Consider the following 16926-nt stretch of genomic DNA (forward strand, 5'->3'; position numbering starts at 1 on the left):
AAAAAAATGGTTAGAGAAGGAATTTGATGTTGAGTAATTCTATCTAAATCCATTGATAATCAACAACAAAATATATTCCGTTGCTATTTTCCCGCATTCTTGTATTATTTATTTGGATTCCAAATATATAAAGAGCACATATGTTGAATAATTATCATAATTTTTTTCGACACAAAAAGTATATTTTTTGTGTCAATTTTCACATGTAAATTGAGTTTAAATTAACTTTAGACAATTTTAAGAAATCATTATTTACACTAGTTTGATGCATTCATGAAAAAGAGTTCTCCTTAGTATTGGTTTTAAAGTTTGAATTCAAGAAGTTAAAAAAAGAAGAAGGTAGACTTCTTTACTCAGCAAGCTAGAAGGAATATAATTATCATAATTTGGAATCATTTAAAAGTCAAAAGTTTTGGGTATCCGAACATCAAAATTCTCCGGTATTAAACCTTACCCGGCTGCTCAAAATTTTCAATTTAATAATTTGATAAAAGAATGACAATCATATTATTATATAACGGAATGCTACTGTGAAAAATGAAGGCTTGGCATCAACCCTTGCTTCTCAAAGCGAGTCTCAAACCTAGCAACCCTTGCGTCTCAAAGCTAGCGAGTCTCAAAGCTAGCAATCGTGCCTAGTGTGGATCAAATGATAGAGGTTTAATCACTTAGAAAGGACATACAATAATTCTATGTTTTATTTATCAATATAAATATCACTACCCACACTAAACGTAGAGTTAATACTAATGGGCACCAATAAAAAAAATGAAAATGAAAATGAAAATGAAAAAATAAATAAAAGAGAAAACAGAAAGCAACGGCATTGGCCCATGGTATGTCTACTCACCAGCCTCTATGATGTGAACTCCATCTTCCTCCCCACTCCCATCCGCTATTGCTTTACCCCCCCGCCGGTTCTCTTATTTCTTAATTACCATATGTAGTAAAATATATAGATCATTAACATTAATCTTCATCCACGGAAAAGATGTCCAGAGAAAGAGGAAAGGACATAGCTGAAGGATCCATTGAGAATCAACAACCAGCAACGCCTAGTCGTTATGAGTCGCAGAAGAGAAGGGACTGGAACACTTTTGGGCAGTACTTGAAGAACCAGAGGCCTCCAGTTCCACTTTCTCAGTGCAATAGCAACCATGTCCTAGATTTCCTTCGATATCTTGACCAGTTTGGCAAGACTAAGGTTCATCTACAAAGTTGCATGTTTTATGGGCAGCCTGAGCCCCCAGCTCCTTGTACTTGCCCTCTTAGACAAGCTTGGGGCAGCCTTGATGCTCTTATTGGGAGGCTTCGAGCAGCCTACGAGGAGAACGGAGGCACGCTAGAGACAAACCCTTTTGCTAATGCTTCTATTCGGGTTTACCTTAGAGAAGTAAAGGACTATCAAGCTAAGGCAAGGGGGATCCCACACAAGAAGAAAAGGAAGAAGCAGATTTCAAGCAAAGGAAATGATGAATCAAGCTCTGAGATGCAGTTTCCTTAAAATCCCAATTGGCTTTCCAGCATCTGTGCACGTATGGTAATCAATCCCTTACCACATTTACTTTTTGACTCTCTTTTTTAATAATATATTGCCTGCTTTAAATAGACATTGATAAATATCAAGCAGTGTGATTTTCTGCCCTCTTGAATGATCAGGTGTCATGGTTTTTTTAATTTAACAACACGAACTTCAAGCCCTGCCCCACCATTTTTTTAAAAAATTATACTTTATATTTCCAATCAAATTAAAATTTTAAACCGTGTAAAATAATGCTATTACTTTGATATATAATATTTTTCAAACTCAAGGAACAAATCACTCTCCCTTCTTATTTGCATCGTTTCTCTCTCTCCACTGCTTTTTCTCTCCAAAAATTACCCTTGCAGCAGATCTTTACAAGGGTAATTTGAACATTAGTATCCTGCCCTTTGTATCTTCATAGATCTGCATGTTGTCCGATCTCAGATTTTGTGGGACATTTGCATGTCAATATATGCTTTTATTTGTTCATTTCATATGCGTGGAATTGAACCCTTGTTGGATGATTAGAAGTGAGTTTATGCTCCAAAATAAAACATCATATTTATACAGTTTTCGCATTTTACAATTATACTTATTGCACGACGAGTTAATATAAAATCATTATGCAAATCTCAACAAAGTTCAAACAGCTCCTACTTAAGGAGGAGGTGAATATATTTCTTTAATATAAAACCATTTCTTTTAATTCTTATCAAGTAAGTTTTTGGATTTGACAGTTTTTTTTAACACTACTGGATATTTTATCAATGTCATGTGTTGAAGTCGCTCTTCAATAGATTCAAATGACACTGCTTCAAAGCTAGTTTTACAGATTCATTGTGTTCTTCCTACTCCAATAAATGTCTGACTTAATTTATTGTCATAAACATTCTATTCGTATGTATGTATAATCTACCCTTTACCAAAGTTGAGAAGTGTTGAGAAAAATAGAAGGTTTGACCATTTAGTTAGTCAACATTTCTTATTTATATATGTAGGGCAGTGTAGTAGTAGTTAATGTAAAGATTACAATATAAAATTAGGCCTGTCAGTATTTTCTAATTATATACATTCTATTTTGTGTAATTTCTTATAATACACCCCCTTAAGCTGAGGGTGGAGGATCAACTTGAAATTTAAACCAAAGATCAATAAAAGAAGCAGTAAGAAGTGGCCTAATAAGAACAATGGCAAGTTGATCATTGGAAAAGATAAAGTGAATTTGAATGTCCTTCGCGTACAAAATGATAATCAACCTCAACATGTTTAGTATAAGCATGAAAGATAGGATTCGCAGACTAATAAGTAGCACCCATATTATCACACCAAAGCATAGGCACAAAAGTATGAGTAATATGCAAATCTAACAATAAATATTGAAGTCGAATAACCTCAGTAGTGCCATTGGCCAAGACTTTATAGTCAACCTCAGTAGAAGAACGAGCAATCATGCATTTGTCAGATTTCCAAGAAACCGGTGTATTAACAAAAAAAGACAAGATATCCACTTGTAGACTTACAATCATCAACACTACCAGCCCATTAAGCATCTGTAAAACCATGTAAGGCAAATGAGGAGCTACGAGTGATATGTAGGCTAAAAGAAAACGTACCCCGAAAACAACGTAGAATGCGTTTAACATCAGTCCAATATGTATATGTAGGAGCATGCATAAACTGACAGACCTTGTTAACAATAAAACAAATGTCTAGTATTATAAAAGAGAGATATTAAAAAGCACCAACAGTTTGATGAAACCGTGTAAGATCAGAAAATAAGCAATCAATCACCATAGTAACCTTTGAGGTAGACATAAGAGTATCAACAGGTTTGCAAGAAGACATACATGCTCGATTAAGTATGTCAATAATATATTTATCTTGTCGTAGCATAACACCCACACTAATAGAATGAACAGCTCCTAAATCTTAAAACTTAAGCTCTGAACTCAATAACTATATCAATCAGTGAAGCAAGACTTAATTGCTTCCCATAAGTAAAATATCATCAATGTAAACTAGAAGATAAAATATATTAGCACCCATAAACAAGATGAATAATGAAGTGTCCACCTTATAAGCTTAAAATCTAATAGAGAAAATATAACCATTCAACAGAGTGTACCATGCTCGAGGAGCTTGTTTTAAGCCATATAAAGACTTATATAACCGACATGTATGAGAGGAAAGAGTAGAATCAACAAAACCTGGAGGTTGTTGCATGTATACCTCTTCGGCAACTTTCCCATTGACAAAGGCATTATGTATATCAAGTTGATTAATCTTTCAACCATGTGAAACCACAATGGAGAAAACCAATCGAACAATCACTTATTTAATGACAAGACTAAAATTCTCAGAATAATAAATAAATTCTTACTAAATAAAACCTCTAGCAACCAATTGAGCCTTATAACGCTCAATGCCACCATCTACACAACGCTTTATCTTGTACACCTAACGATTACCAACAACTTTCATTAAAGGATGAAAAGGAACAAAAAACTAAGTGTTGTTGGAACACAACACTTAAATTTCATCCTTTATAGCACTGTGCCAAGCCTCATACATATCAACATCAAAAAAAGTAATTGGTTCATAAGTAGGAGGATAGAGTGTCTAAGAGAGAGGGCTAGCAGATGAAGCTAAAGAAGTCGTCAGATTTGTTGTCTTTAGCAGTTGTAGATGAAGAACCATATGACACTAACCAACTATTGAACTACAGGCAAGTAAGCCCGAACCTGTATACTATTGTAGAAGACAAGAGGAGAGGTCAATAACCAAATTCAACCCAGTTGGAAATTCAAACCAAGACACTGGATTGGCAGCAATAGACCTATGTGAACTAACAACAAAACAAATAGAACTAACAACATTAGACCTGAAAAATAGCAACTCTGAAGGAGGAGAACCTATACCTGGAGAATGATCATTAGATAAATAAGCAAATGGTGACATAAGGGCAGGGCTGATGGGTTGTTTGATGATGGCAAAAACAGTAGGCAATATGGGTAGTGGAGAGGCCGTAGGTATAAGGGAGGGAAAAGGTAGTGAATTAAGCAAATTGGGCAAGTGGGTAGTAGGGATATGATATGGAGAGATGTTGTGGGGTTATGTCATCTTTTCATATTTGTCAAAAGGCAAGACGTATTCATGAAAACGGACATGATGTGAGATATAAATATGTTGAGATGTGAGGTCAAGACAACAATAACCAAGTTGAGAGGAGTTATAACTTAAGAACACACATGGAGAAGAATGAAAATCCAACTTATGCACATGATATAGACGTAGAAATGGAAAGCAAAAACACCTAAAAATACACAAAAAATCATAATTAGGAGTACGATGAAAAAGACACTTAAACAGGGATTTATTCTGGAGGACAAGAGTAGGCATACGATTGATAAGATACACTGATGATTCAAACGTATAATTTCAAAATTGTAATGGGGCTTTACACTATCTGAGAAGAGTACGACCACTTTCGACAATATGTCGATGATGATGTTCAACAATGTCATTTTACTCATAAGTATGAGAACAAATTAAACGATAATGAATATCGATAGTCTAAAAGAAAGTGTTTAACTTGTGTTATTCACTACCCCAATCAGTTTGAATAGATTTAATTTTTCATAAAAATTAACGCTCAAACAAAAAACTTGAAAACGATGGAAAATAGAAAATACATTAGATTTCACAACAAGAGGATAGTACCATATATATTTTGTATGTGCATCGATATAAATAACAAAGTAGCAAAAAGCATCTGAGGAAACAATAGGAGCAGGGCCCCCAACATCACTAAAGATTAAATCAAATGGAGTAAAAGTTTTGTGACCCATAGGTCCCAACAATAGACGCGACAACTTTCCTAGCGGACATGCATGACATTATAAAAATGAATGTCTAGATGTATAAGCAGGTTTATTATTTGATACTAAAAAATTAAAAACACAGGAAGAAAGATGACCCAATCGACGATGTCAGATATTAGTAGAAGTAGAGACACAAAGAGACTAGTAAGCCTTAGGAATTGACGTGGCAAAAGACTCAGACAAAACATAGAAACCATAGTTACTCTGACCGGAAAGGAGCACTGCCTTGGTAGTGAGATCCTTAACATAAAACACAAATGTGAGAAATTCAAAATAGACATTATTATCACGACAAAATTTTTGAACAAAAAGTAATGGTTTTGTAATATAAGGTACATGGAGAACATTAGATAAGGTAAAAGTGAGTTATGGGGTATGTAATGTAGTATGCCTAATATTAGATATGGAAAGGGCTTTACCATTACCAACATGCAAGAGATCATTACTAAGATAGGGTTCAGACCCAATCAGAGTCGCAAGAGCAAGTGTAACGTGTTGATTTGTACTAGTGTCCAAAAACCAATCCACATAGTTAAGAGAGGAGACATTACTGAGTACAATATTGGTATTCAACTGTTGTCCATGGATGTGAAGCTGAGAACATTGAGGGGTTGTATGACCAAAGGATGGGCAAAGTTGGCACTTGACATTATTCACAAAAGAACGGTTATTAAACCATTGTGAAGAGCCATTATTCCTTATGTTTTGTTGTCAATTGCTCTGTCTCTAGCCATTATTATAAGACCCCTGAAAACTATGAAAGTTAGACTTGTTATAGGTATTGTTTTGATTGCTATTGGAACGCGAGCTTTAATGAAATCGTCCTCTTTCATGACTAAAATTTGGATTGTTGTTATACGAACCTGAAGACTAATGGCGTGCAACATTAGCTGATGGTGACTGAGCTGGCATGGACAATAAAAAAGGAGTGACAACCATGGATTGAAGGGAAATCTTGTGAAAGAACTCATGGGTAAGGAGATGACTATGAAGATCTGCATACGAAAGACGTTTTGCCTTAATCTTGAGGCTTGTTGCTAAGTCTTTGAACTCACTTTGAAAACAACGAAACACATACAAATTGAAATCCTCCAGAGTAGTTAGCCAAGTACAGTTGCTAATTCATCAAATAATGTTTTTGTCTTCTACATAATATATATATATATATATATATATATATATAGTGATCAAATCATATATATTACTCTAAAGAGGAGAACCATCAACAACAACCACATGAGAAGGAGGGCACGTCAAGGAGCCATGGCAGAGTCCATTAGGGTGAGGGAAAGAGAGTTTGAATGTGTTAAGGTTCTGATACCAAGTTGAGAAGAATAGGAGGTTTAACAACTTAGTTAGTCAACCTTTCTTATTTATCTATATAGGGTAGTGGACAATAATTAAGGTAGAGATTACAACACAAAATTAAGCCTATCAATATTTTCTATTTATATACATCATCATATATTTTGTAATTTCCTATAATAACCACAAATATAAGTTTAACAAATTAAAGGAAAACTTTTAGGCATCATCGTATGCATGTATGTAGCTGTCAGTACAGAAAACTGAAAGAAATGGCACAGTAAATCATAGGAATATGAGTGCGTAGGCCTGCATTAAGATACACGAAGAGAACATACTTCAGGAATCCACATCTAGTATCTCTGTAATTATCCCTCTTTTATGCAACAAATCTAGCCATTCAACCTTGCAAGTGCTGGCACTAGATACCAATTCTGATGGCACAAGTAACAACCCAATCCACCTGCTCACCTGCCTGTCATTTTCTACGCTAGTCTCTATTGATGTGCCCTGCTTTCTTTTTGGTGATGTGTTTGTTTGGTTGCCTAGCCTTCTCCTTGTTTGCTTCTTTCGTAAAACCTTGATAAAATCACTGATCACTTTCACCAGAAAAAGGGTGGGAAAAAAAACAACCTCATCATGGTTGCCCAAAAATGTTAGCATGTTGACAGTTAGGTTTCTGGACCAACTAATCGATAAAAGTAAATTTTCGTATATACTCAATGTGGAAAGTACTGTGCATGCTTGCGCTAAAGCTGAACTTCAGGTGTAATGATAGCATTCTGGTTCTAGCTCTCATGCTATACATACATAATTAGATGAAATTCTTCTTCTTCTTCTTCTTCTTATTATTATTATTATTATTCGATAGAATTATAGGAACGTAATTAGATTAACTTGGTCTATTGGTTAAACCAATCACACTGTCATCAAAATTTACTGCACCATATACGCAACTAGCTAGACTAGAATTAACTGCAACGACCAATTCCAGACACTAGAATCCATTGCACCAACTAAACGAATATGTTTGATCCATCCCATAAACAAGGTTCATGCGTGTAATGTTTTTTGCAAATATACAGCCCTAGGTATGCAGATATATTTAGCACTAGCTAGACTCAGGCAAAGTAAGCAAAAGCTGGCCTATATGTAGCCTTCCAGTTAGCAGACCGAAGTTAAGAACACTATTATTGCCGTGTGAGCTTATAAACTGAGAAAAGACAAAGAGACGAACACACACGTGTATGATTCTGATGTAGAAGATTGTTTAGTAAAACCAATTATATCTTTGCAAAATTATAAATGACTTTGTAGAATTAAGAATTAACACACCAATACATTAAATAAAAGTTAAGTACAAATATAAAATAATATATGTAGAATTTGTAGAATTTTTTTATAAAAAACAGGGTAGGAAATAAAGTTATTCTTAAGTTTAGTTAATTGGTGCAAATAGTGCCAGTAGTCTTTTAGGATTCTAACAATAATACTATGAAAGGATGCACTTTTAATCATGAAATAGATGACTAACTCATTGAACTTGCAGAATCAATGAATTAGAATAGATTTAAAGGAATGTAGAAATAATTAATTAGAATTAATTCCTAATAATTTATTAAATTTACATAATTAATGAATCATATTAGATTCAAAGAAATATGATGAGATCAATTTCACATTCATCTATAATTGTTTTAATAACCTTCCATATGAATAAAATTTTCTGAATGGTATACAATACAAATATACAAGGAATCATAAAGAGAAAATAAATTGGTAGAACATTATATTAGGACAAGTAGTTTTTTTTGCATGGCTAATTAGTGAACACGATATCTTGAACTGATCAACCTTTTATGTAAATCAAGATAATTGTGGTCACATAGTTCCTTTCCTAGAATTTTTTATAGTTTTCACTGTTGTGTTTATTTTTTTGCTCTAAATAACTTGTTTCATGAGTGCTTTAGAGAATTCAACTTTTAGAAATTTTCATACAAGTTATCACATTTCTCACTTATATAGATGATCTCTCATCAAGAGTATTCTGAAATACTTCATAAAGTAAATCAGACTATGAGAATCATTAAGAGCATAACTCATTATTGTCATGTTGCGGCTAACACTCTTTTTCACCATAAAAATAGGTAGGAAATTCCTATTTTCTAGTGCTATCGAGAGTGTCATATGACTTAGTTTTCTCTTTCAACCTAGATCTACGAATCTTTAATCAACTAGGTATGGTTACCATTATGACACTTTTTCATCTTTAAAGACTTTATTCTCATTCCTCTTGATGAACTATACACAAGATCTCTCGTTAACCATTTGTAAATGGATCCACAATATTTTTCTTAGACCTAACTTAGTTAAGAAAATAATTTCATTGGGGAATAAGTGTTTGATAATATTGTGTCTTTGATATATATATCTAGACTTACCATTATACATGTTATTTTGTGCCTTTCTAACTGTTGAATAGTTATCGTAATGGATATAAATCATTAGGACTAGCTTTGGCCAGCATGAAGTATTCTTTAACAAATTTCAAAGCTGCTTGATTTTCTCTCTAGCTTTATATAAAGCATGCATCTTACTATACATGTTTGCTTGAAAGACTTCCAAAACATTTCTACTCCACTAAATGTGAAAACATATCTACTTCTGAATTTTGAGTTCTTAGTATTGAATATCTAATTCGCATCACTATATCTCTCAAGTAGTGTAGTGCAACCTATTGTCCATCCAAGGTATATTTTAAGTATTTGAATGCTTTATTTATCGCTTTTCAATGATTTAAACCTAGATTATTGATAAATCTACTTAGCTTGCTAACTTAGTATATGATACTTGGTCTTGTGCAGTTCATAATATATATTCAAGGTTCTAATAATTAAAGAATATTCCAATAAAGTATCTCTTCACCATTTTTCTAGACAACCACTTTTGTTTATTAGTGTTTAGACAACATTATTGTCACCATTAGAAAGTTTACCGAGAATTTTCTCAATATAATAAGATTTGAACAATACCAAATCATCAACTATCATATAAATTTTCATTCTTGGTATGATATCTGCAACATCTCAAACTTTCATATTAAACTTATTAATTATTATTTTCTTTGTAGACTTGGTTATGTATTCATTGTTTTTCCAATATTAACAAGTCATCCATAGAGAGATATACAATGACATAACATTTATTTATATTTCTTACATAAATATATTTATCAACCTCATTAATTTTACATTTATTTGATAACATAATCTTATCAAACTTATTATGATATTATTTAGGAGCTTGTTTCAAATTATATAATGACTTGAAAAGCTTACAAACTTTTTTTCTTTTTCTTTAACAATAAATTCCTCAGGTTGTTTCATGTAGACCTCTTTGTTAAGGTCACACAATTTTAAAAAGTTGTTTTTACATCTATTTGATATATTTCTAGATTATTAATAGCCATAGTGGCTACAAATATTCGTATAAAAATTATTATTAACGTAGGTGAGAATGTATTAAAATAGTTCATATCTTCTTATTATTTTGAAATCTTTGACAATAAGTCTTGCTTTGTATTTGTCAATGATTCCATCAGCTTTTATTTTCCACTTAAAAATTCATTTATGGCTTAATAGTTTTCATGTATAATTTTGCATAATGGACTCAATCTCGTAATTAACTACTTCCTTTTAATATAAAACTTCAGGGCAGGACATTGCCTTAAAGTAGTTTCAATGCTCATTTTCCAACAAGTTAGAAAATGAAGGTCAAGCATTTGTGACATTTTCACCTTCTTACACTTTTTGGGCTTAATTTCATCTTTCTTTCAAGATCTTCATTTAAAGTGTGACCACTTGAGCTTTTTTTATTTTTTCTTATAGGTGAATGAGTTTCTTATGTCTCCTTATAAGAAAAAAAATCTTCTTTCAGAGATATACCTAGGGGTGAGTAAAAAAACCGAAAAACCGATTAAACCGAGAAAACTGGAAAAAAAAAACCGAAAAAACCGAACTGTGAAAAAAAACTGATTAAACCGATTAAAATTTTGAAAAAACCGTCCGGTTCGGTTTTGGTTTTATAAGCCTGAAACCAAAAAAACTAAACTGAACCCAAACCGGAAAAAAAACCGAGCCAAACCGAGCCAAAACCAAGCCAAACTGGAATAACCGAGCCAAACCGAAAAAACTAAGTCAAACCGGTTTGAACCGGTTTTTGTCCAAAAAACCCAAACCGAACCAAACCGAAAACGGTCGGTTTAAACCGGTTTCGGTTTTTTAAAAAAAAAATTTGGTTTGGTTACTATTTTTTTATAAAAATCGAACCGAAAATGATCACCTCTAGATATACCATTCCTTGACTCTGTTATTGTACTGGGAAGATTATCATTAATACTTAATTTGGCTCAATTTCATCATTCCTTAAAAATCTTCATCTAAAGTTTGATGAAGATCATTTGAGCTTTCTTCATTTATTCTTATAAGTAAATGAATTTCTTTGTGTCTTCTTATAAAGAAAAATATATTCTTGGAAACATATAACATTCCTTGACTATGTTTTTGTATTGTAATGGAATATCATTAATACTTAATTTATATACAAGAAACTGATATGCACTACTATTATGTATATATACAATGAATACATATCCATTATTTTAGGTCTTGTCTTGACCTTTTATAAATAGGTATTGTCACTTTTGTAAGACATTGCTATACTTTGAGATATTTGAAGGAAAATCTTATTCCATTCCATAACACATAGGATGTCTTTTTTAATGTTTTTGTGAGGTACTTTGTTACTTTGATTGTCAAAATTGCCTCCCACAATAAGTTCTAGGATGCTAATGAACTTATCATATTATTTCTTTTAGATTTTTGTGTTTACATAAAACAATATCATTTTGTTTAGATGATTAAAGAGTTGTAGTTTGATGAATAATATCATTTTGGAAATAAAATCCATCAGAAAGTATCTCATATTCTTCTTATTGCTTTTTTTTTTTTTTTATGAGTTGGTATTCAACTTTCTTCTTGTAATGCGTAAACATTAAAGAGCTTAATATTTTATTGTCACATTTTGAAGTTCACATTACTAAACTTCTCAAGTTTCTCCCAAAACATCACAAAAAGTGATAGAGGAATCATTCCTACCAAAGTTGTATGATCTTGAGTAGAGTTTGTATTTTTCTATTAAAATGATAAAAATTTTGATTGGTTTGAGCAATAAAACATTAAAGGTTTAGGCAAGCAAATATATAAATGAAATAAACAATTAAGATAAAGATTAAGTCTTAAGATTGTATAAAATTGTTTAGCAAAATCAGTGATATATTTGCAGGATTATAAATATATGCACAAAAGAGTAACATACCAATACATTAAACAAAAGATAAGTATAAATATAGAACAATATATAAAGTCCTTTACTTGTAGAATTTCAAATAAAAAACCAACGTAGGAAAGAAAGTTGTCAAGATTGTATCATCTATGCTTAAAGCTTAAGTGCCTATCAATTGATGCAAACATTCTTAGTGCAAGGATTCTAACAACAATACCTCAAAATAATGCACTTACAATCAAGCCTACAAAGTACAAAACTTACACAAATTTTGTATCTAGAACAACAAAACCTAAAGAGCTAGAGGAAGGAGAGAACATGAGACGAAAGAGAGAAGAAATTTTTCCATCTTCGTGAAATCCATCAACTCTTATTTATATAGAGAACTAGAGATGTAGAATTAATTCATCGTGACAATTCATTGAATTTGCATAAAAAATAAATATGAAAAGATTTAATAAAACTGATCAATAAATATGACAATTCATTAAATTTACAAAACCAATGAATCATAACAAATTCAAAGGAATGTAGAATTAATTAATTAAATTAGTAGAATTAAATGAATCAAAACAAATTCAAATGAATGTAAAATTATTTAATTACAATTAATTTCTAACAATTCATTGAATTTGCAAAATTAATAAATCAAAAAAAAAATTGATTACATCAATTTCTTATTCATTCATGAATTTTTCAATGCTCGAAAAACAATCCCAAAAGCAGCAAACAAATGTTAATGTGACCACTAAAGCAGTTTCATGCATACTTTCTTCACATTATCAGAATTTGGCGTGTAAGAGTAAGTTAAAAGTATCTCAAGTCTCATCTGACATTTAAAATGATTAGAATTCGTTGGTTTTCTTTGCCAAGTTATAAAAGAGAGTCAATTTGTTGTGTATCATGTTTGAAAACCTAATATTGTTACGAGAGAGATAATCCAGAGATTATCTTGTACAGAGTGAGCTTATGTGATAACCAGTTTTTTAATTTGAAAGTGCTGAAATAACTGATACATTTACTTGACTAACTGCCCCTCCAAAGCATAGGGTCGCTTGAAGTGAAGCTAAGCTTGATCCTTAGATAAGGAAGACGGTGTTTGGATAGGAGTTTAATGCAAGCCAGTTGAAATTATGTGAAAATGCAAGCAACATGCCATTAGACCTTGAGCAACTTGTTTTATGTCGAAGTGATGGTCCACCTCTATATATATGCCTGGTTCTTGCCTTGAATACTGAATTGCAAGCATGTGCAACTTGTATGAAAAAATTAAATGTCCCAATAGCTTAAATTTTTAGGTGAGCTTAAATTTTTAGGTGAGGTTCCAAGATATGATTTATATTATTCTCTAACACACCCCCTCAAGTAAAAGCTCTTTGAGCTTGAATTAACTTGTACAGTCTTATATTACCTTATGCTTAATTTTTATCAAATAAATGGAGATTGTGAGATTTGAACTCGTGACCGCTTGGTCATCAAAGCTCTAATACCATGTTAAAAAATCATCTTAACCCAATAGTTTAAGTTTTTAGATGAGGTTTCAGGATATTATTTATATTATTTTCTAACAAATAAAAACACCAGGAAGCATGTAGATATTGGTTGGAATGGAAGCTGAAATCTCTAACTAAAGTCACACGTACGAATTGTGATCTTTAGGGACTGAGTATCCTTAGCTGTTAAGTTTATAACATGCATTGAACTGGAAAAATCCCAGCGAATCGCCGGCCATAGTTAAGTCGGTTAATGACAGTGTTCCGTTCAAGGGATCATCATTTCAAATTAAAACCAATAAAAATGTGCATGCATATTGAAGAATAAAGTGAATTTTCAACGTAAGTGCTCATACTAGCTGCTTTAGTAATGATATCTTGACCATGTGATAGCAAGGGTTTAATCTAGCATGCATTTTGCTATCAATTATTTAAAAAAAAAAATGAAAGTTAATAATTTATTCAATAACATTCTACGTTTCTAATCGGTTCCATAGGCACCAATCATCCGAAATTGCTTTGTTAATTAAAAATGGCATGGATAAACATTGGATCCACACACCAAGTGAATGGAGGAGGGTTTGAGCTAGAGAGAAACAAGAGTATTTACATGGCATGGCATTTATAGTTTCGTCTGTAATATATAATAATGCATGCATTTTTCTCAGAGCTTTCTATCACTTTCTTCTTCTATCTTTGCCACTTTCTTAGAGGATTATTGCTCATTATAAGCTCTCTGAAAGAATTGTTGCTACTTGAAATAATTTAAAGCAATGCAGGGTTTCTATTGTACATTGAACAGCATGTTGATCTCTTCACGACATTTTCCTCCTTTTCTTTTTCTTTTTTCTTTTCTTTTTTCTCTGACCAGCTACTTAGAAATTGTAGCGTATCCTTTGCAGCATCGTCTTCAAGAAGGCAACTAGCTAGCTAGTAGAAAGGGATTGTTAAAGAACAGAATTTCTAGAGCTCATTAGATCTTCTGGAATCTCGGGGTACTGAATCTCCTAATCAGTTGTTATTTGAAATTTGTGTTCTTAAAAATTCCGATTTGCTTTATAATCCTAAGTGTGCGCCTAATTTTTGTAGCGCTATGAACAACCATATATATATATATATATATATTCACACACACACACACACACACATATACACACACAACACGTCTAACATTCATAGCATCATGACAATATTGAAGAAACATCATTTTCTAAAAATAGTAGGTTGCTGACTAAAAGTCCCTTAGTAATAATATATATGCTATATTTTGAACAACATATAGCATATAAAAACAAAATACAAAGATTTTACTTGTAATAGAAAACTAATAAAAAATTTCAGTTGTTTTCTCTGTATATAGATCATCTCATCATTAATGGTCGGATGGATAAAACAGAGCCTTCGAGGCTTGACCTTGTAGATCATCTCATTAATGTACCATCTTCGACTTGAAAAGAATTTCAATCCTTTCCTCTTGAAGAGAATTTCTTCAATACCTTTTAATATAAACACATTTGTTTAGAAAAAACAAACTATTTTGGATATTATATTACATGAGCTACATCACATTAACAAATTAACAAAAACATATTCAAATTCTCAAAGAGTAAAAGTTATGGGTGTTTGAAGAAAGTCAAGTCCATTTATTGAAATCAATATTTTTTACCCTATTACTTTATCTATGAATTGTATTGGACATCGCATTTGTTGTACCTTCTTCAAAAAAATTTATTGTGCGAGTTATTATAGGCTCACTTTAAAAAGACACAATATGATACAGAAAATTAAATTTAGATCCATCAAAAATGATAAAAATAAAAAATATATTTTCCTCAAGTAACAAATAGGGATATGGTGTTTACAAGCCTATTTTAGAAAGAACTCTTCAAGAGGATGGGGGTCAAATTGCACATGAGTTCTACTTACCATCCACAACATGATAGGCAAACATAATGTGTTAATCAATGTTTAGAAGTTTATCTTATATGCATGACAATACATCAACCAAAAAGGTGGTTCAAGTGACTGTCATTGTTTGGATACCCACCACCTCACAGGGAATGGTCCACTTAAGAGTCTGGTCTAGTGGCTACAGTAAAAGAGATGATATCCACTAGGATTTATATGGATCAATTCTTGCAGTAGCAATTAACAAGGGCAGTGCACAGAATGAAACAAGTAGCTGAAAAGCATAAAACTGATAAGCAATTTGAAGTAGAAGATTATGTTTACTTAAAGCTACAGCCCAACAAACAATCTAGTGTTTCTTTGAGAAAACATTTCAAGCTAAATTTAAGGTTCTATACAAGATTAGCTTAGTGGCCTCCAAACTGGAATTGCCAGAAGGTGCCACTATCTACCTAGTTTTTCATATTTCACTTCTCAAGAAGAAATTAAGTGAAAATATAATGACTACTATTAATCTTTCTATTTTGAATCATGTTGGGAGAGTGGAGATTTTTCCAATAGCAATCTTGGATAGGAAGTTGATCAAAAGAAACAACAGGCTCTAATATAATGGTCCAATAAATTTGCAGAAGATGGCACTTAGGAGAATTTGGATGAATCCCTGATTTCAACTTAGATTCTTGAGGACAAGAATACTTAATGGGGGGAGGAATTGTTACGCAAGCAACAAGAAAACAATAGTAGTAGCTCAGCAATAATAGCAATTTAGTAGGATCAATAACAGTGGTAGTAGCAATAGTCTTCAAGCATATAACATGTGGAGAAATAATAATTGACATGTGTTGTCATAACCTGATTTTTTACCTCCTTTTCTAACTTTGTTTTTTGAAAAATCCAAAAAATAGCAAAAACAACAAAACAAGTCCAAAAAATATATATTTTTGACATATTTACATTATTTTTGGCATTTTTAGCATCTTTTCAAAAAAATTCAAAATTCAAAAAATTTCTTTCAACGCGTTCGATTTTTAACGCGCTCATTTCAAAATTATTGATCGATTTTTCTTATTGAGTCAACATTGAAATTGCTTTTTTAAAAAGTATAAAAATATAAAAAAATAAGATACATCAAAAATAAAAATTATATGGACGAAGGGATCAAAGTGCAAAGAAAAAAAATGAAGGACCAAAGTGATTTTCGGGTTGCTTGGTCACCAAGTTTGCTTGGGGACCAAGCAATTGAAAGGAAAAATACAAATTATTTTTTCTATAAATAGTGAGAGAATCTCATACAAAAAAAAGGGAAGCAATAAAAGGGTAAAAAAAAAAAGAGCATTCATACACACAAAAAACACTTCTCCCAAAGAAAAAAACAAAACAAAAAAATGTGATAGCCTCATTTCAACTTTCTCATCCCATCTACACTGAGACCTCTACCCATTTCATCTTTCATACACCCATCATCTTCAAC

At 32.0% G+C, this 16926-nt stretch overlaps 1 protein-coding gene across 3 annotated transcripts; it reads left to right on the top strand.

Moving 5' to 3' along the window:
* The first annotated feature begins 833 nt into the window (after positions 1 to 833).
* On the top strand, positions 834 to 14624 carry LOC7458242 (protein LIGHT-DEPENDENT SHORT HYPOCOTYLS 10). 3 transcript variants are annotated; one of them, XM_024595125.2, is made up of 2 exons: positions 834 to 1540; positions 14450 to 14624. In XM_024595125.2, exon 1 carries the CDS (start codon positions 992 to 994, stop codon positions 1502 to 1504), a length of 513 nt encoding a protein of 170 aa, XP_024450893.1. In that variant the 5' UTR covers positions 834 to 991; the 3' UTR covers positions 1505 to 1540; positions 14450 to 14624. The 3 variants fall into 3 exon arrangements, with proteins under 3 accessions (XP_024450893.1, XP_024450894.1, XP_002301561.2); XM_024595126.2 differs by having other exon boundaries at positions 840 to 1540; positions 14419 to 14624; XM_002301525.4 differs by having other exon boundaries at positions 840 to 1535.
* The last annotated feature ends 2302 nt before the right edge of the window (positions 14625 to 16926 follow it).

This window comes from Populus trichocarpa, chromosome 2 (assembly GCF_000002775.5).
Source record: "Populus trichocarpa isolate Nisqually-1 chromosome 2, P.trichocarpa_v4.1, whole genome shotgun sequence".
Taxonomy (NCBI): Eukaryota; Viridiplantae; Streptophyta; class Magnoliopsida; order Malpighiales; family Salicaceae; genus Populus; species Populus trichocarpa.

What these genes read in the sequence shown, in the direction of transcription:
- LOC7458242 (XM_024595125.2), top strand. Translation starts at nt 992, where the DNA reads ATGTCCAGAGAAAGAGGAAAGGACATAGCTGAAGGATCCATTGAGAAT.